Genomic DNA, 19,554 nt, shown 5'->3' with positions numbered 1-19,554 from the left:
AATTCAAGCATCTGGGGAGGCTGAAGCAGGAGGATTGCAAATTCAAGGTCAGCCTCAGCAACTTAGCGAGACCCTGTCTCTAAATAAAACATAAAAAGGGCTAGGGATGTGGCTCAGTGTTTAAGCGCCCCTGGTTCAATCCCTGGTACAAAACACACACACACACACACACACACACAAGTTCTTCACACTGCAAATGTTTCTAAGATACTGAGAGCATTCTTCAGGTTATCTGAGATTCAAAGGTACGGAGAAGGAACAAAAATAATGTCTGAGTAAATGCAGAAATGTCTGGGAGGAAAAAAGAATATAATACTGCGCAATTATTTGAGAGCAGGGACATTAATTTAATTTAGGGTTCTAGTGCAATTGTAAAGAATGCCTATTGAGTAACTTCGAAAGAAAGATTAGGTGTCTTGAAAGAAAGGCTACAAAGTTTGAGCTAAAACGTATTGTTATTCGAGATGCTATAAAAATAATGCTAAAATAATTTCTAATCACCATCTTCAGGTTTTTGATTCACTTGAATGCCAGATCTCACACAGCCCTCCAACAACAGGGACTTGGGCATGGGTGACCTGTCCACGTGTCGATGCTATTGCAAATCTTTAAAGCCGTGCTTCCCATCTCCTGAGCTTCGATGTCCTGAGGAACGGGCGCAGTTACATCAACCTTGGGCAAGCAGAGGCAGCCGCGTGCGGCAGTTTGGCACCGCCTGGAGCATGCTCAGTTGAATCCCGACCCACTTCTGCAGGTCCGAGCTCTGGGCGAGCGTGGGTCGGAGGCACTACTTTGTTTAGTTTGCCAAGGACAGAGCGAAAGAGAGGTACAGAGTTGTTTAAAGCCTCCTCTTTCTTGACAGCAATCTCTGACCCGGCGGCAGAACTGCCCAGTCTGACTGCAGGAGACACCATATACATTAGTTTGTAAAATCCACCTCTCCGCGTTTTCACAGCAACCTACCGCGAAGAGGGAGGTGCTGGAGTAAAAGGGCCGGTTTGAGGCGTGACCGAGAGGCGGGCAAAGAAGAGCCGGGAAGGAGGAGCCTGGTCCTTGCCCCCAAATTCACTTGCTCTCTCAAGTATTAAAATAATAATAATAATAATAATAATAATAAAGTCACTAACGTTGCAGGATCGTTCTGGTGAAAAACTTCTGTAGGTGTGTACAAAAAATTTTAGAATAATTATTTTGCCTATTAAAAAACAATTGTTCTTTTGAGAAGCCGTAGAAACTACGAATAGGAAAAACAAGAAGAAAATGAAAAAGAAAATCCTCGGAACCCCTCCACTCTGCAGTCACCAGTGGACACCCTGCCGTGTTTCCTTACAGCCTCCCCCATGTGTGGGCTCTGCTTTAAACCACGTTTATGATTGACAGCGCACAGCCGGGAGTGCCTGGGAAGCTTTGGATGGCAAGGTGGCTCGGCAGACTGGGAGGCTGGCTAGGTTTGGGAGTGTGTTCGGAGTGTGTTCGTTGGCACAGCCTCTTCCTTCGGCGTCCACCGTGGCACTCAAAGAAGCCTTTTCCGGGGTGTCCTTGACCACCACCGAAATGCGACGCTCAGAAAAGTTGCCGTGGAAGCCCAGGTAGCGCCCTGCCCCCAGAAAATTACCAGTCACGCTGCCCAAGCACAACAGCGTCTAAAATAAGTGCCCTCCGCTGGGGTAAATAACCTCGGCGTGCCGGTGCGGGGCCCTGGGGGCCGCCGAGCCCCGCCCAGCGGCTGCGCTCCGTGAATGAGGGACTCCTGGGCGCACAGACTCCGCGCGGTCCTCTGCGGGTGGCTGCAGCGGTTCCCACTGGCTCGCCCCGCGCCCCGCCCCCGCCCGGGGCTGCCGCGAAAACCCGGCGGCGACACCCCGCGCGGCCCCGCGCCTCCGCGCCGCACGGCGAGCCACACTGGGCATGCTCGGCCCTGGCCGGCTCCGGCTCCGGCTCCGACTCCGACTCCGGCTCCGGCTTCTGTAGGTGGTAAGCTCCGCACTCCGGCCGCCGGCGGCGCAGCCCGCATCGCTGCGAGGCGCTGGCGGAGGCGGCTTGACCGCACCAGACACTGCCGGGCGTCGGGCGCAGAGCGCGGCGCAGCGGCAGCTTTCAGGCTGGCCATGGCGAGGGGTGCACGACTACCACCTGAGTGGCGCAGCGGTGTCAGGTTAGCCAGAGCTCCGGGAGAGCTGGGGCGGCGGGGCACCGGTGGGAGGGAGCCCTGCACCGGGTTAGCGGCCGCGCGGCCGCCGGAGCTGCGGAACTTTCGGGGGCTTGGTTTGGCAGAGCCGGCTGCAGAGGCTGCGCCCTGAAGGCGCTGCGAGGTCCCAGCAGCCGGCTCCTGAGGGTCGCAGGATGCTCGAGATCTGTGCGGGGCGGGGGCTAGCGGGCTAGGAACAGCCTCTTCCCAGGCTCCTGCCGTAACCTTCCGAGGGCGGGGAACGCGTTGTCCACTGTGCGCTGCCCAGGAACCTCCCGGGTCTCCTGGGGCCAGCGGACGACGAGCAGAAACGGGGCCATCGCCGGGCTCTGGACCACTCGGGCCACCCTGCCTCAGTTTACCCCGCATAGGGAGGAGAGTGGCCGTGGCAGGGAAGGCGGTGAGTGCGGATTGTGCGTTGGGGGCCGGGAGGGTGCAGTGTCTTGGTGCTGCAGGAGTGCGGGAAACCGTGCAGCGTGCCGCCGCCTCGCGACTGGGAGCTCTCAGAGTTTGTCGCATTTGACACCATAGCAAGTTGACACCGAACTGCTTCATGGCCTAGAATGGGAAAACGTGCTTCGTTGGCTTAAAAAACTTAAGTATTTGCAGATCTGATTTATTGTGAACGTGAGCATTAACCTGCCTCCTCCAAAAAAAGATTGTGCTTGAAGTTGCAAGGTTTATAAAGCAAATTAGCATGAGAAAAAAAACAAAAGAATGTTTGCAAATCCATTATCTGCTCACGTTGTAGAAAATAAGTGTCACTGTTTTTTAAGACACTTGTTAAAAGTTTGGTTACTGTAGCAGTCTTTATTTTGCCTTATCTTGGCATTATATGAAAACTTGGAAACCCAGCACTGCAGAAGTGTAATGTTTTTTGAAGTTTTCTCACGTTTGTTTCTAGATGAAACACATTTTTTTCCTCGGTTACTAGGCTGAACATAGTAAAAATTGTTCAAGATGAAATACAAGATGGGAAAAAAATTCTTTTCAGAAGAGAGTAACTTAGAACAATGTAGTTTTGACATTTTACTAATACAGAAAATGCAATTTGTAGGTCCCACTGAAGCTTATACAGTTGTTTCTTTCTAAAACTCCCACTCTTAGGACTGTTGACTCTAACAGGAGCAAGGTAAACAGTCTTTGTCCTAGTGAGAACTAGTACTACCTCTGACTAAACCTAAATGCTCAAGCGTGTTTCCCCGAGTACTACTTTGTGGGTTCAGTTGTTTTATTTATTAAGCCTATTACAAACTTCTTGTTCACAGTCTTAATAGACCTTTAAAATACATTGACATTTCATTGGGCTGCAAATAGCCTTTAAGGTGGGTTCTTGTTTATAATCTTGAGATGACTCGGACTCTGATTCCAGGTACTCTGGTAATGTCCCCAAGTTGGCTGTATGTTGTATATACATAACTGAGATTTAATAGCAAGAAAGACCTGTAATGCACAGACCACAGTAGCAAATGGCAACAAAATGATCACCATTTGCACAGATTAGACCTTCATTTCTCCACTTTAGCCAAATGATGTTGATTATTCCTAAATGTATTTCCTGATGCTTTTGTAGAAAAATTTAGAAGTTTGTAAAATCCAGCACAAATATTGAATAATTGTGTTTCCCTTTTCTATGAAAATGCACCAAGGTTAAAATTTGCTATGAAGTACTGCACATGTGTACAACTTACCCTGTACATCAGGTTTTATATTCTCAGTCTGAATTCCCAAGTAGAAATAGGTAGAGTTTCCCCTTAGCCTTGGGCTCCTCCTGACCTGTAGGAATCAGCTGAACCTTAGTTTACCTTTTATGAATGTGAGGTTTAATACAGGTTCATAGGCCAACTGCTGTATCTAAAAATCCTGCTTTCTCAGTGCTAGGGAGAAAAAATGAAGTCTAACTTAAAGCTTATTTACACACTCCCCTTGGCTTCAAAAACTCCATGTATCCTAACATAAAATGAATAAAACCAACAGGAGTTACGTTAAAGAGAGGTTTAATTATTGCTAATGAAGACAAAATAACAAAGTAGTCTTTGTGTCCGAGTTAAAAGAGGCGATAATCTCTTCTCTTTTGTATTTATTGGGTTTTGTACCTCAATTGCCAGGCACCTCATTTTTAGGTGATTTCCATGTGTTAGGATTTCTGTGCTGTTTGGTGTTGTTAATAACAATAGACTTTCATAGCAAACCATTGACTTTTAAAACAGATCTGTGTCCTTTATTTATTCAACTGCTTCTTTGACTTGCAGTTTATATATTTGAGGCTATTTAAATTTTGCTTAATTTGGATTTTTAATCATTTTTGTGCAAGAACTTCCAGATACTGAAATGTTAAATAAATATTGTAGCCAAATTGTTTTTAGCCTCCAACCTGCCCAGTGAGATTTGTCAGGTAGTGTTTTGTTTTTGATTCTCAATTCAGAAACCATGTACGCAATATCACTTCCCTGACTTGTCATTTGACTTGGCATTTGGGGTGAAAATTACCTTTTCCAGCCAAACCCAGGAGGACACTTAAAAACTTCCACAATATTTTGTAAGCCATGACAAATCACATTAAAGTTAGAAACAGACTTATAATGCAAATGGTTTATTTTTAGTTTACTATAATACCTTTCTGGAATGGTTTGAAGATTTAGGGTTTTGGTTGATTATGTGATAATAAGCAATTTAGAGCTGTCAGAAGTAGTTTAAAAGTTATAGTCCCTAACAGAAGTTCAGCAGAGTTTTTATTGTTCTCGCCTCTACCTCCATCAAAGTTCTTTACATATTAAAATAGCACATTAATTTTTCTTCTCCACAGACTTTCATAGTTAGGCCTCTGAGGCTGCAGAAATGAGTAAGACATGGTGACTCATCTGGTTCAGTGATATGCTTGAGGACAAATAAATTACAGTACCAGTGCTTCAGCCTGTGCATGTATGTGGGCCTGACACAGAAGGATGAGTCCCTTGGGGTGAAGGAGAGGGCCTCATAGAAGTGGTGACGTTTCTACGGGATCTTAAGGAATGCCTGAGGACTGGGTCAGTCTTCAAGCACAGAAGTGGATCCTCTGGGCAGAAGGAACACAATTATGACCCCCCTCCCCCGCCCCCCAGGACATCCACTTAGACTGCTGACATGGTTAAGGACCTCTGATGGGAAGATCATTCTGGATCATCCAGCTGGGCCTACTGTAATTACAAGTGTCCTTAGTGAAAGAGAGAAGCTGAAGGTAGTGTCACAGTGCTGCCATGTGAGAAAGAGTCACCACCACTGACTTTGAAGATGAAAGGGGCTGCAAAAGAATGAGGGCAGTCTCTAGGAGCTGACAAAGGCCATAATGCGGACCCTTACCTTACCAGTTCCTTGACTTTTGCCCATTAAGACTTGACAATAGGTAATGAAGGGTAGGGAAACGAATCTGACATAACTTTCCCATGTACGTATGTGAACATACCACAGTGAACCTCCTCACAATTGTGTCCATCCACAAGAAATTAATTAAAAAATAATAATTATGGGTAAAAGGCAGAAAGGTCAGTAGAGGGAAGGGAGCAGGGATGGGGGAGGGAAAAGGGAGGAGAGGTACTGGGGACTGAATTAGAATAAGATGTATTTTATGCTTTTATAATTATGTCAAAATGGATTCTACAGTCATGAATAACTAAAAAGAACCAATTTTAAAAAGGACACATGTTCAACTTCCAAGCCTCATAACTGCAAGGTAATACATTAGTGTTGTTTTAAGTCACTAAATTTGTGGTAGTTACCATAGAGAGCAAATGCAACCATATACAAAGAAAGATTTGGAATGATGAAATAATAGGCAGGGTCAGTATGAGAGGAATAAAGTAGTCCTTTTACTGTGATGAACTCAGCCTCATGCATGTGTTTGTATTTTATTCCACTATACATAAATAATGACAGGCCAGTGAAGGATTTTTAAATAGCTATGCAAAATGGACAGACTGCTGCCAGATTTGTTTTTCTAAAAAAGAATGTATAGCTAAACCCCAGGTTTTGTAGGATGTTTGATAAGGGGAGCCTAACCAGAGATAATCAGTGGCAAATAGAGATCTGGAATCAGCCTATTATAATTTAGGTGTCTGAGATGATCTCAAATGTGTGTGTGAAATTTAAAAGCTTTAAGAAGACTTTTATTGACAATTCATAATAGAAGGGCATAAAAATTAAAACAGAAGGACCAAATCAATAGAAGAAGGGCATAAAAATTAAAACAGAAGGACCAAATCACATTTCAACCACAGCTGGCCCCCAATTTAGGATGGTTAGATTTGGGATTTTTCAACTTAAAGTGAGTTTTTGGAACCTGTCAGTCGGAAGATCCTCAATACTTTGTGCTCCTTGTCATCCTGGCCATGGTCATCTGTCCTGCTGTCTACATATAGCGCCACGTGAGCAGGAAGCTGTGAAAGCTCAAACTTCACATAATTAACTTGAAAATGATAAGATTTCACATGGCCCACTCTGACCAGTTGGTAATAGCTACTAGGTACATCACAGGCTTCCCAAGGCTCAGCTGGGAGAGCTCCACAATCAATTAGCCCTGTTTGCCTTGGGCTCTGTGTTTGGTGGGGGATGGGTGGAAGCTTTAAATACTAGATCATCTAATTTCCAAGTTTAAATACTGGAAATTCGGTCACTCTTTCAAAACATACATATTCCGTCTCTTTTACAGGCAAAGCCTCAGTATCTGCCCTGTAAAAATTCAAAAATCTGCTTGAGTTGTTATTTCTGTGTGTTGGGAAAATCTTAACTCAATTTCTACTTTAATGTTGCAAAAGTGACTCTGAATTGATACTGTAAGAAAAAAATTAGGACAAGAACACAGTTTTCAGACAATGTGGTAAAGGAAGTGCTGGGCTAGCAATATCTCATACTGAAAAAAATGGTAAGACTTGATTAAAATGCCTCTTAATAAAAATAAAACTGACTTATTTATATTGCACAGCTTTCATTTGCATAATTTTATAAGCTTTTTACCTAAATGTTCTTATAAAATTATGCGATGATTTTTGTTTTCCTCTCTGGTGCACTCACTCAGTATCAACCTGTCAATCTGAAAAAAAAAAAAGAAAAGATTAAAGATTCTACGAAGAATTATGATATTTATCTGAGAAGAGCAGAACCTCATAATGAGAACATACATGCTATAATCAACCCTGGGCATATTCAGAGCAGTTGAAGCAAAGGAAGGTTTGTAAAGGCAGAAATGAGGAGGATTACATCAGGTATTTTGCAAGCAGTAATCCTTCATCACGGTGATGGCTAACAAGAGTGCGTCAGGCTAAGGTTGAACAGATAGCTGCTGGGCAGGTGTTCTGGTAGAGGTACTACGTGTACGTTGTGCTGGCCTTTGTGCACACTGGTGGCTCAGGCAGAGTCTTCTGTGATCGTTACTATCAAGCAGTCATGTGTAAGAGCCTTCCTTCATAAGCCCCCAACTTTTTACATTTTTGTTGTTGTCGTTAGGGTTGACACAGGTTGCTCCATTTTGACTCTTTCACATTTCCTCAACACACCATACCCTCGTTTTTTCATCTTCTCTGCTTTGATCTTTGAGATACTGAGTCCTTCACTATTCCTGCGGCCTTTTTCCTTAGCTCTTTCTCAGAGGGTTCGTCCCTTGCTTTCCCAGGTTTCTAACCTTGGTCTTCTCATTTTGTAGCCTTCTACGTTCTTTTGGGCGATTAGTTTTCCACACGATTGCATCAGTCACCTGTGCACTAATGTCTCCAAGTCTGTGTTTCAAACCAGCCTCTCTCAAGTCCATATTCCACCCATTCACTAATTCACGGGTTCATTCAACAAATGTTGATAACCTGAGATCTTACAGTCTAATGAAGAGACAGAGGTGCAAAAAGACAGTTGCAGTGAAAATATGAATTTATCCAGAAAGTCAGTGAGAAGAGAGTGTCTGGGCTGCTGGGAAGTCCTGGAAGCATCTGACCAAGACTTCAGAGCTAAGTAGGGGCTAGCTCGATGTGTAAGGTAAGGACAGCAGCAGGAGAGGCATGGAGATGCATGGGAACCACTAGGACTCAGTAAGGGTACCTGGTAGGTGTGGGGAGGAGGAGGAAGAGGAATCTTCAGAGACAACATTAAAGGGTTGGTCAGACCATGGAGGATCCAGTGTGATTCATGGAATGAATGTGTGGAATATATTTCAAATCAGATCTTTTAGGGTCAGCCTACATTGGCAACCACATGGCATGTGGGTTGGATGCAGGCAAGACTAGAGGCTGGTTAAGGAAGGAGTCTATGGCGGGAGGGGGGTCAGTTAGAGATGATGAGCACCAGGAAAAACTAGGGGTATCTTGGCCAGATATTTAGAAGTGAGAATCACTAGAACCCAGTGACTGATATATACATCAGTCAAGGAAGGAAAGGAGGCATTTTAAACAACTCATGTAATTAATTGGATTATCTGTATCAGGTGCTATAGAAATGCGGAAGCACTCTCATCTTGATGGATTGTGGGCTTGGGGCAGCTCTCAGGAGCTCTCCTACCCAAGGTAAGACTTTGCAGCTCCAGAGAGACCAATTTCCACTACATACACTCACCCCAAAGGAATTAAGACAGGGAGGGAGCAGTAAAGCCCATCCTCAGAGTCATGTGCAGGGAGGTTGGAACCTTTCTTTGCCGGGCACAGACTTTGAAAGAGAAGCATAAAAGGAAGGAATTAATTCCCTTATAGTTTCCCAACCTCTAGATGGAAGCATTTGAAGCTTGCTGATGAGACTGAGAGAAAATTGATGTGGGGTGGACTTCTCTAATTGTGGATTGGAGAACAACTTACTTAAAGGATGGGCTGTACCTGACTCTGTAATCAGTGGGATAGAGGAAAGTTTCTTGAATAGCAATATAAATATAATCCTAGCCCACTTCTTCCTTTGAAGACTTGAGTTTGCTGATGGTGGGAGGAAGAGGATAAAGGAAGGGTTTGCTCCCTGAGAAAATAAGTAGGTTGGAGTAAATGCTCCAGAATTTTCCATTGATGGGGACCACCCAGTTCAGACAGGGCTGGAGGGTGCAGGCTGGGGCTACTTCAGACTGTTCTCTTTGTCTCATTAACACAGCACCTCTCCTGAACATGATGGGGCCACATCTTTTCCAGCAGCTGCCCCTTTCTGTACATTCTTGAAATTACCAAGGGCTCTAAATTTGTGGCACTAAGGATCATGCCAATAAGACCAGCTAACGTCTTTCTTCCCCAAAGGCAAGATTCACCTGGATAAGGATAAGGTGGATATATAATGACCAGTGAAAAAGAGTGCAAATGTATTTCCCCTGATCCTTAGAGAGGAAGGCACGTGAGTGAAGACTGCGTTGGTGTTTGGCCGCTGGTTTAACTCAGGACTTCCCTACAGGTCTATATAACCTAGGATGACTATGGGTAGCTTAAACTTCTAGTGACCATTGAGCTTTCTTGCTTGGAGGCTGCTGTTTGAATGTCATTTTGCAATCTGTCTTTTCTACTAAACTCAGGCACTGGGTGCCTTGTCCTGCTACTGGCCAGGCTGCCTTCCACTCTTGCCTAACTTTCCACCATTTTTCCTGGCAGTCCCAAATTGGAAGGTAGGGTTTGTTATTTGTTCTTGTTTCTTCTTCATGGTTTGGACAACCCTGGTTTACTTAGTCTCTGACTCTAGCTCTCATTAGATTTCCTAAAGGTAACCTTATTTTCTCCATTTCAAAATACTTTTGAAGAGTTTAAAGTTAATTTCCAGAAAACATGTATGATCAGTCCTTTGCCTTGCTGGGAGCTCAGCATTTCTCTCTGCCACGTGTGTACCCAGGAGCTCCTGTGGACTTTCAACTCCCTCTTGTCTTTGTAGGGCAGCTCATATGTACCTCTGGGTTATGGCTATCTCCCCATCTTTCACCAGTGTATTCCTAATATCCCAAAGTTCTCTAGATATGCACACACAGCAGATGCAGTACATGAACCTCAAAAAAACATCCTGTAGCATAGTTTTGATTAAGTGCCCTGTGGTGTTTATTTCTACCCTAACTTGTCTCAACTAAGCCATTACCTCTGCTGGGAAAACTGTCTTGTCGCCTTTATTCTGCCTTCAGGACGTGGCCACAGGGAACACTGTGACCTTTCCAGATTCTTTCCAAACTCTCCTATGAGTTTGTATGGTATTTTACCTAGTGCAGATTTATTGCTTTGAATGCAACTGTCACTAAGATGCTAAACACCTTTAGGGTAAAGAACTTTTTCTAATCCCCACAGCAATTGGTACTAAACTGATAATAGTGACTTCATAAATACTTTGAGTTCCATTTAATTGATATGTCTGGCTCCTAATTGTTTTGTCACTCAAAGCTGACCACCCAGCTAAGAAATCATTGAGAATATCTGCAAAGTACCCTCAGCCTAGCAAGGCCTTTTCCCATCAACACTGGGAGAAAAGCAAAGTTTCTTCCTTCATAAATTCCATTTGGAAACCAGTGAATCCCCATTTTAAGCTGTGATCTGGTTTAAAACACATCTGTGATCTTGTTTGATTATGATAAATGTGCCATCTTATCACGCCAAAAAACATGCAGCTTAAGAAATCTCCATTTATATCTTAAATTTATTTCTGTGGTGAAGATTAGACATATACCTAAAACATCTAAGAAATTGATAGAATTTGTGGGAAATGCAAGGTTTAGATGACCAGTAAGTCAATACTAATTCTGATTTAAAGTAATAAATCTAATCTCAGCTGGGAGACCTGTGGCATATTCTTAATACTGACTGTCTTGCTACACAGGATATGTTTCTATTAGAAGCTGCAATGTCTTGATTGGATCCTATTAATACTGTTCTTCTCATAATGTGTTCCAAAGCTTTATTATGGGCTGTCACATTGCAAAATAATCAACACCCTTTATAAGATCCTATGGGAAACTGCCCTTCAAGTTCCAGGCCACTGAGTTATCATTTGCCTAGTTGGGAAGCTATGTGTGAACACAAAGGCTCTTTCACTATCAAGGCCTTAAGAATTAACAAAGTATCCAGACTCAGCCAAAAAAAAAAAAGAAAACTTACAATTGCTTCATGCCCTGCAAAAGTGTGTTGAGAATGTTGCTGTCTGATTTATAGACAGTGCTCTCTGCAGGCTGCATAGGGAACATGGGTTCACCTCCATCCAGGCATAGTGCTGAGCAACCTGGACTCATGCACAGGGAGCTAGGAGTTAGTACTTCAGTGAAACACCGTCCTGATCTATGGCATCCTCTGAGCATTTTTCCAGGCCCTGAGAAGTGTTCTGATTCACCAATGAATACAGACTTCTAGATCACCCATAATCCCCCTCCTGATTTCACTCTTAATATAGGAGCTTACATACTAAATATATCAAAAACTTCTTGGGAAATGGGCTTGAGATCTAATTTAAAACATTAAATGAAAATTGGCAGAAGTAGTACTACAAAGTAGCAGGGGACATAAGACATTATTGAGACTAGAATGAAATTTTAAATCTCCCTGTATACAAACTCCAGATGAGTGTTCAAGGGACACCGTTTTTTAAACAGGAACATGCAGAAAATAATATTCTCATGGTAGAGAAAGGCAGAGAAAATCAGAAAACAGGGATGTTTCTGAACCACCTTAAATTCAGTATGGAATATGGCAAGAATGATGTTAGAGATTAAAGAAAAATGCTGAGACAAAATCCAAGCTTTTAAAAAATCTACATCATAACCTGCTTGGGGGATTGAATTGGTTTGAAGGCACTATTGGCCAGTGTATCCGTCCTGTTGTATTCAGTACCTAGGTTTGGTTGATTCCCTATCATCAGATATCTGAGGAAGTATGTCTCTGGTCAATTAAGGATTTTTATTCATTGGGTCCCAAACTATTTTATCCCATTAGTTTAGAAGGAGAATTTGTGGAAGTTAAAGATGTGCTAAAACATCAGTAAGCTATTCTAAAATATACCTATAGGATTACAATACATCACACTGGAACAACTTAAAAATTGCCTTTCTAGAACTAAGGGGTTTTAACATACTCCCAGGCCCATCTGAACATGAGCAGTCAGACTTTTTATTCTGGTTCTAAGCCACTTAATTAATTGCATGACCCGGGGCAATCACTTACCTTCTCTGGGCATCTATTTCTCATATAAAGAAAAGACATCCAAGTTTTTGAAAAGTCATTCAAGTTTTTCCAGGTCTAAATATTATAGAGGAAAACTTTTAATAGAATATTTTTCTCTTCCTTCTAATAAAGTCTTGTGAATTTCTTCTTCTCTATAAAAGACTGTAGGGCTGGGGAGATAGCTCAGCTGGTAGAGAGCTTGCCTCACAAGCACAAGGCCCTGAGTTCAATCCCCAGTACCGCAAAAAAAAAAAAAAAAAAAAAAAAAAAAAAGACTGTAGTAACAGATCCCTTGGGCATGTCCCTTTCTGAGGATCAACTGCCATTTGCATTTAGTCAGATACCAACAGTATCTCATTTCCTTACTAAAGTGACTTTTTAAACGATTTTATGACCCTGGGCAACTTAAGCCTTATGTTTCTAAGATATTTATTTTGTGTCTTTCTTACTTTTAATCAGAACAACATATTATGCTTGGAAAAAAATGTGAAAAAGATCCAAGAATGGTTTCCTAACATGCATCATTAAAGTATCACAAAGGTGAAATCTCTGGGTCTGTAGTTCATTTGTTAGTTTGTAACTTACAGATCATTTTTTGAAAAGTATAAACCTTTTGTGTATAAAAAAACGAACAAAGTATCAAATTCTGTACAAGATGGTTAACATTAATGTAGTGGGTAGAGTAATGAGACCTTATGTTATTTGGTGAGTTTAAAATGATCTTCTGGTAAACCTTCAGAGCTGCCCAGCAAGTCAGGGTATGTATTTTATTCAACCTAATAAGTGGCTGGAAATTATCCTAACTCTGCACAGTGAATAGGGAAATGGTGTACTAACAGTGCCACGAGGTGTGCCTTAGTCTTTTTCTTCCTGTGTGCTGACTACTCAATAATACAGACCCTGAAGTTTCTCATGATGTTCTCCCATATAGCCCTCATTTTGTAACAGTTATCCATTTGAGTGTCACTCCTGCTGCTTGTCATTGCAACATTCTCCACCAGGCAGGTTTTCAGAGAGAGGACACCAGTGAAGCCAGGGTCCATGTAAGGAGAGCAGGCTGGAGCTACCCTGCTACCCTGACCCCTGCAAGGCCACTGCTAGCAGTCAGGCCTTCTCCAAGTGCTGAGCCGGTGGATGGTGCTGCCCAAGGGGGTTGTTGGTTGACATGTGTCATTCACCTGTTCATGTGCATTCCATGAATAGCGCCAGGCTTTGGTTTTTGGCAAGTGAGACATTCCTAGAGAATTGTTGATGTAATCCCAGACACTGCTGCTTGGGAGATCTGATGTAAATCCTGTAAATTCTAACTCCTGGGTCTTTCCTTCCTTCCTTTTCCCTTCTACTTTTAGATCAGGGTCCTGCTTGCTCTTTCCTTGTCTTTTCTGTACTGAGGATTGAACCCAGGGGTGTTTTACTACTTCTTTGTTTGCTGAGGCTGACCTCAAACTTGCAGTTCTCCTGCTTCAGCCTCCCTTGTCACCACCACCTCATTCTTTTCTTTCCTTCCTGAGTATTGTAGCAATTTCCTAGTATTGTCAGCCACACTGACCTTCGCAGGGTATTTGTTTCTGAGCAGAAATAGACATCTCTCAGGCCCCTTACAAAGGCTGCAAGTGCACCACATGCTGTATGTTACATGCCACATCCATAATTATCTGGACCAGCCTATTCCCTCTCTATTCTCTCACACACCTTTGAGTGATGCCTGACCAATCATTTTTTTTCCAGTTGCACCAAGTTCCCCCAAATCACTATTTCTTTGAATATATTGTTCCTTTGTTGGGTCAACTCCTCTCTCCTAGCCCATTTGGTGACTCCTTTTTAATTCAAGTGTCACTTATATAGTGTTCTCATGGCCCTTCCAGACTACTTGGGTCTCTCCCCTATGTCCCAGTGGATCCTAGACAGCCCAACCATGAGGCAAATGCCTAACCATCCTATAATTGTTACCTAGATTTTCAGATGACCGGGGCTGAGGACTGGTTTACCTTGTGAGTTTGATCCCTGGGGTGTGCCTGGCACAAAGTCCTTTCTCATTTGATGTGTATTGATTTGGATTGAATTGATCCCCTCTCTGTGCTTCTAAAAGGAACCTAAAAGTACTTCTGTCCTTGCCATCTTAAGACCAGTGATGATACCGGTGTTGAAAATAAACCAGGATTGGGTCTTTGTTCCCCCAGTATTGAAGATTGAACGCTTGAGAAATGCCAAGGCAAGCACAGAAAGTTTTTATCTGAAGGATAGAACAGAGAGAGAGAGAGAGAGAGAGAGAGAGAGAGAGAGAGAGAGAGAGAGAGAGAGAGAGAGAAAGAGAGGGGGAGAGAGAGAGACACGCCTCTACAGAGGAGGGGGTACAAAACTGATGTTCTGCCCCTTTTATCTTTTCTTGTCTCCTCTTCCTATTCTCTTGCCAATGTGGCCAAAAGGTGGGAAAGAAGCCTTCCAGGGGTACATCTCCAAATCTGCCCAGAAAGAGAGGAAGGGAGCTGCCCAGGAGGTACTTCATTAACAACTCCTTGATGGGAGGAACAAATTCCCTGGAGGCAGGTAACCTTGGCAACAGGTCTGAGGAGGGAAAAGTCTGTGGAGGTATTAGCATTTTATTTCCTTCTGAATCAGCCCCCATCTTCCTGACCCAGTCATTCATTATCTGTGTGGACTATCTGTCCTTTTGCCCCCCCTCCTTAATCTGACTTGAATATTTGTGAGATCAGAGGCATCAGGAATCTCTATACCCAAATAGATTAGCACATGTCAAAGAAAGCAGTCAGAGAACCTGTCTTCCTATAATACTGAGTTGTATCTTCCTATAATACAACTGGGCATTTGAGAGAAAACTTTGTTTTTTACATCATTAGATTGGTGCTGTCCAAGGGGTTGTTCATTGAAATTCCACAGATTTCTTGGCCTTTGACTTTGGATTTCCATAGTCCACGTTCATAGATCACCTTAACAACCTAAAAATTTAGTATATGTTGGTCTTGAAAGATGTTAAGTGAGACAGAATGAGCCAGTAAGAATTTTGGTGTTACAATTTTTCTTTAAAATAATTAAAATCATTATTAATTTTAAAAGATCTATGTGGGGGCCAGGGATATGGCTCAGTGGTATAGAGTGCTTGCCTAGTATGGTGAGGCCCTGGCTTCGATCCTTAGCATCACCAAAAGTATAAATAAATTTTTTAAAAAATCTGTGTGGATATTTGTAGGGAATTATAATACATGAGAGAGAAAATTATAGAAATAGATCCATAACTATAGTGACCTTAGTTTTGAAGTTAGCATTTAGTCATGACTTCACAAGTATTTTAGTGCCTCTTAATTCCTGTGAAGTGGGGTTCCCTCCTTTCATCCTGAGTGGAAACCTATCAGGAAGTGTCTTTAAGCCAAAGGCAGTTTTTGTGCTTGAACATCATTCAGGCACAGAAAATCTTGGTGACTCTCAGTTTGCTGTGACAAAATCCAGTTGTGTAACTATACAAGTTATTTGTCATAGTGGATGGGGAGATGCCAGCATAAACATTGCCAAGAAAAAACAATAATGTATATTCACATAGTTCAGAACACTTGTAAACAAGAGACCCTTTCTCTGCCAACTCCAGAAATACATGGGCAGTGAACTTGTTGATTATAGGTAGAGAAGCAAGAAATAAGAAATCTTTTCATTAACCATCTTTAGATAAAATACAGCTGTTGGGAGATAAGGAAGAGATCAAATTTAAAAAGCAATATTGTGATGTTTGCTAAATATTATCTCTTTGTAGAAAATATTCTCTGGGAAGTCTTCCCAAAGCCCATGAGTGAACACATGAAGCTTAACAATCTGTCCATTGTAGCTCTTGTTAAATCCTCGCTTTGGAATCTGTGTTCTTTGTTCTTGGAATGTTGAAGGAGTGCGTTTTAAGCTGACTGGATCAAAGTACTCAAGGTTTACTCTTAGTGGCTGAACATCTTCTGCAACATTGGAGTGCTGTTAACTAAACTGTACACGATGCTGTCTGTTCTAAGATTCCCATACTGACTGGCTCAAAAAAGATCATCTGTAGAATATTCCCCAACATCCAGAGTCACAGAACGTCATATGTTCCTCAGGCAATGCTTTGTGATTCACTCTGAACAACTGCCATCGGTGTCCACGTAAGTGTGGCTTTGTGCAGCATGTACAGGGATGTCATTATGAGTGCCTCGTATTGAGGAAACCCTGCAGAACTGTACATGGGTTTCCACCAGCGAGGTGCTCTCCTTGCATTTGAGAAGATGTTTCCTCAGCACAAAACACAAGTGCAAGATCACATGCAGGGAGGAGTGTCGGAACTTTGGGACACTCTACAGATGCCATGGTGTGGGGAGGGGGTGGTCAGAAGGATGAGACCCTCTGTGTGCCCTGGACCTGTAGCAAGGGGATGGTGATGGATGCTGGGTAGACCTTCAACAACCATCATCTCTAGTTGTCTCCCAAGCGTCCAGAGTCCCTTCCACCTACCCACCCCCAAGCCCAGGGCTCCTGGAGATTAATTAGGCTGAAGTGATCTGTCTCTATCCCTCCAGCTGGACTGTGAGTGGATGTGGCCTATGATTTATTGAGTTCTGTAGCATTCCCCAGCCCTAAGCCCCTGGCAGGGTGCCCAGCACATAACTAATGCTTTTCTTTTTTTTATCAGAACTGAAAGGGCATGATATATGATATAGTAGATTCTTACTAAAACTATTAATTCATTTGTGGTAGTCAATTAAATACTTTATTTTCAAAAATAAATTTTCACAGTTTTAGAGTAAAAACTCTTCAATACACACAGTCTGTAAATTATGCAATGTTTTCTGTCCCATAGTAACTTTAAAATGGGACAGGGTGGAAGTAAGAATGGAAAGGAGGGAGGAAACCAGTTTCCCACATTAAAATGCACATCTCTGTCTCTGTACCTCTTGAGGATTCTAAGAAACTAGTTGACGTTTCTGAATAGTCAATATTCCAGCCCAAAGTGCCTCCTGACTTTATTAAAGTATCATAGCACAGCAGTACCCCCTTCTTTTTATTCTTGCTAGCACACTGTATTTGAAAGTAAAACACCAAGACTTGAAAATAGCTCTTGACTTATACATTTTAAAATTCAGTTTGATCTTGCATTTGTTACATTCTCCCTAATGATGAGAAAAGTGTGCATTCATTTGCTAGGACCTATCTCCCATTTGGCTCTGATTCTACCTCAACTCGAGGTATTTAGGCATCTGCTCTGGCCTACACATCAGGAGTCAAAGATGAATGACCCTGGCTCAGGGTGCTCACTGTAACGTGAGCTCAGAGGAGCAGCTGACACATTCTGTGACTCAAGTCCTTCCCTGCAAAGTCCCTCCCTGTGTTGGATGTCATCTCTAATGACTTCTGGAGGTGAGATGATAGTCACAGAGGTATCAAACAAAACCCATACAAGGTATGTCTTTTAAATGACATAACTTAAAAATGGACTCAAATAGAATTAAACAGACAGCATTACCCTATGTATATTCATGATTACACAAATAGTGTGAATCTACATTGTGTACAACCATAAAAATGAAAAGTTGTACCCCATTGTGTACAATGAATCAAAATGCAGTCTATAAAATAAATTTAATAAAAAGAAGCTAGAAATTAGATTTTCATATGAAATTCTCAATTTTTAGCATAACTTATTTTTTTTTAATTGCATAAGCCAAAAAATAAAAAAAAAAAAAATTTAAAAAATAGACTAAAGAAGCCCAGTTCTAGTAAAGGTTGTTTTGTACATGCTGATAATAATTCTTGTCTGTCAAGCCAAACAGTAAGTAGTTGATGTATATTTGACCATGAATCCTTATCATTATCTTTTGCTTGGGTAAGCACTTAACCAAAAACACACAGCCAATCAAAGTGGTTAGGACCCGAATCCTGACCCCACGTCTGTCTAAAACCTGAAGCTGTGCTCCTAACCACTCTTCTATATTGAATATGTCAGCTTACAACTGCCTGACAAAAGGAAACCACAAGTTTAGCCAAGTAAAAAAAAGACATTTCCAGAGTCAGAGCAGTATCTGTCATGTGACCACAGCTTGCACTATCTCCCTCAGCCAGGGTTCTGCTGGCCGGGAGATGTGCTGGTCACTAAGGCACTCGGACAGTCCAGTCAGGAGGGAAGTGTGGAAATCTACACACCAAGAAAACTCTCTTCTACTGAAAAAAATATGCCATCCGAGGCTAATTTATCACCACCAGGGATTGCATACAGAATGGAACCATCATTTCTGCCCTTGGGTAGATCTGCGTTCATTTGACAAGTTCAAGGAACATCCTATGCGTCGGCGGGAGCAGCAGGAGACACTGCAGATAAATGAGGCAGATGGCATGGCCATCCAGTGTTGGCATGAGGATGGACATATAGATCAGCAGAATAAAATAAAGGGTTCAGAGACAGATGTACGTACGTGGTGGTTTCTGACAGAATGGCAACATGATGCACTGAAGAAAGGAGCATCTTTTCCACAGATGGTACTGAAACAACTGGAGAGCCATGTGGGGAGGAAATGTAACTTAACCCTTTTGAGGGAATACACAGAAACAACAGCACTGGATCCATATGCACACTAAAACTGGCATGGGGCGCAACAGGACTTTCGGTGGTGATAGGAACGTTCTGCATCTTGTCTCTGGTGGTAGTTACATGGGTGTATAAATTTGTCAAAACTCATTAAAATGCATACCTAAAATGGGCATACTTTATTGTGTCTAAATTATTATTACAAATAGATTTTTAAAAATAAATCATACCCTCTAATAACGCCCTGGCTTAAAATTCCCCAGTGATCACTGAATAAGAACCAAACTTTCTGGTGAGGAGATGGGGAGGCCTGAACTGAGGCTCACTACCACACAGTTTCTGATAAGAGGAGATGGCAATGATGGAACAAATCCAAGCAATATTTAAAAGGTGAAAGCAACAACATGTAATTCAGGGACTGGGAATATAGCTCAGTTGGTAAAGTGCTTGCCTGTCAAGCACAAGGCCCTGGGTTCAATCCCAGCACTGCAAAATAAATAAATAAATAAATATTTTTTTTTTTTTTTTAATGTGTGATTCAGTGTTCTGGGCGCATGCAATGGATGAATTGAGGATAGACCCATGCACAGCATGAATGATGGTCCCTTGAACTTAAACTTGGCTTCCTGGAAACGTAGCATGTTTGCAGATAATGAGCTCAGTTTTACTGTGTTAACTTTAAGTTGTCTGCAGAATGTCCAGGTAAAGAC

At 42.3% G+C, this 19,554-nt stretch overlaps 2 protein-coding genes across 7 annotated transcripts in view; both read left to right on the top strand.

Moving 5' to 3' along the window:
* The first annotated feature begins 1,118 nt into the window (after positions 1 to 1,118).
* Positions 1,119 to 19,554, top strand: part of MFAP3L (microfibril associated protein 3 like) — a 39,683-nt gene continuing 21,247 nt past the window's right edge. The window contains exon 1 of one of the 2 annotated variants that reach the window (XM_079140600.1): positions 1,119 to 1,589. The gene's annotated coding sequence lies outside the window, so the exon portion shown is untranslated. Of the gene's footprint in view, positions 1,590 to 2,367; positions 2,589 to 19,554 lie in introns of those variants that run through there. The other variant, XM_079140601.1, reaches the window with a different exon arrangement.
* Positions 1,596 to 19,022, top strand: LOC306661577 (uncharacterized protein). Of its 5 annotated transcripts, XR_013763902.1 has the most exons (4): positions 1,596 to 2,155; positions 4,995 to 5,570; positions 8,631 to 8,709; positions 18,266 to 19,022. XR_013763902.1 is itself a non-coding variant. In XM_079140603.1 (3 exons), exons 1-2 carry the CDS (start codon positions 1,740 to 1,742, stop codon positions 8,662 to 8,664), a joined length of 450 nt encoding a protein of 149 aa, XP_078996729.1. In that variant the 5' UTR covers positions 1,596 to 1,739; the 3' UTR covers positions 8,665 to 8,709; positions 18,378 to 19,022. The 5 variants fall into 5 exon arrangements, 3 of the variants coding, with proteins under 3 accessions (XP_078996729.1, XP_078996728.1, XP_078996730.1); XR_013763903.1 differs by lacking the exons at positions 8,631 to 8,709; positions 18,266 to 19,022 and adding an exon at positions 16,058 to 17,767; XM_079140603.1 differs by lacking the exon at positions 4,995 to 5,570 and having other exon boundaries at positions 18,378 to 19,022.

Source organism: Sciurus vulgaris (assembly GCF_902686455.1).
Source record: "Sciurus vulgaris genome assembly, chromosome: 5".
In the NCBI taxonomy this organism is placed as follows: domain Eukaryota; kingdom Metazoa; phylum Chordata; class Mammalia; order Rodentia; family Sciuridae; genus Sciurus; species Sciurus vulgaris.
Note: the sequence above shows the minus strand (reverse complement) of the source record. Positions and strands in the feature narration are given on the sequence as shown.

Bases quoted from the DNA above. Each gene is read 5' to 3' on its own strand.
- LOC306661577 (XM_079140603.1), top strand. From the start codon at position 1,740: ATGAGGGACTCCTGGGCGCACAGACTCCGCGCGGTCCTCTGCGGGTGG. The intron at 2,156-8,630 runs GTTAGCCAGAGC...TATCTGTATCAG, and splicing joins GAGTGGCGCAGCGGTGTCAG to GTGCTATAGAAATGCGGAAG.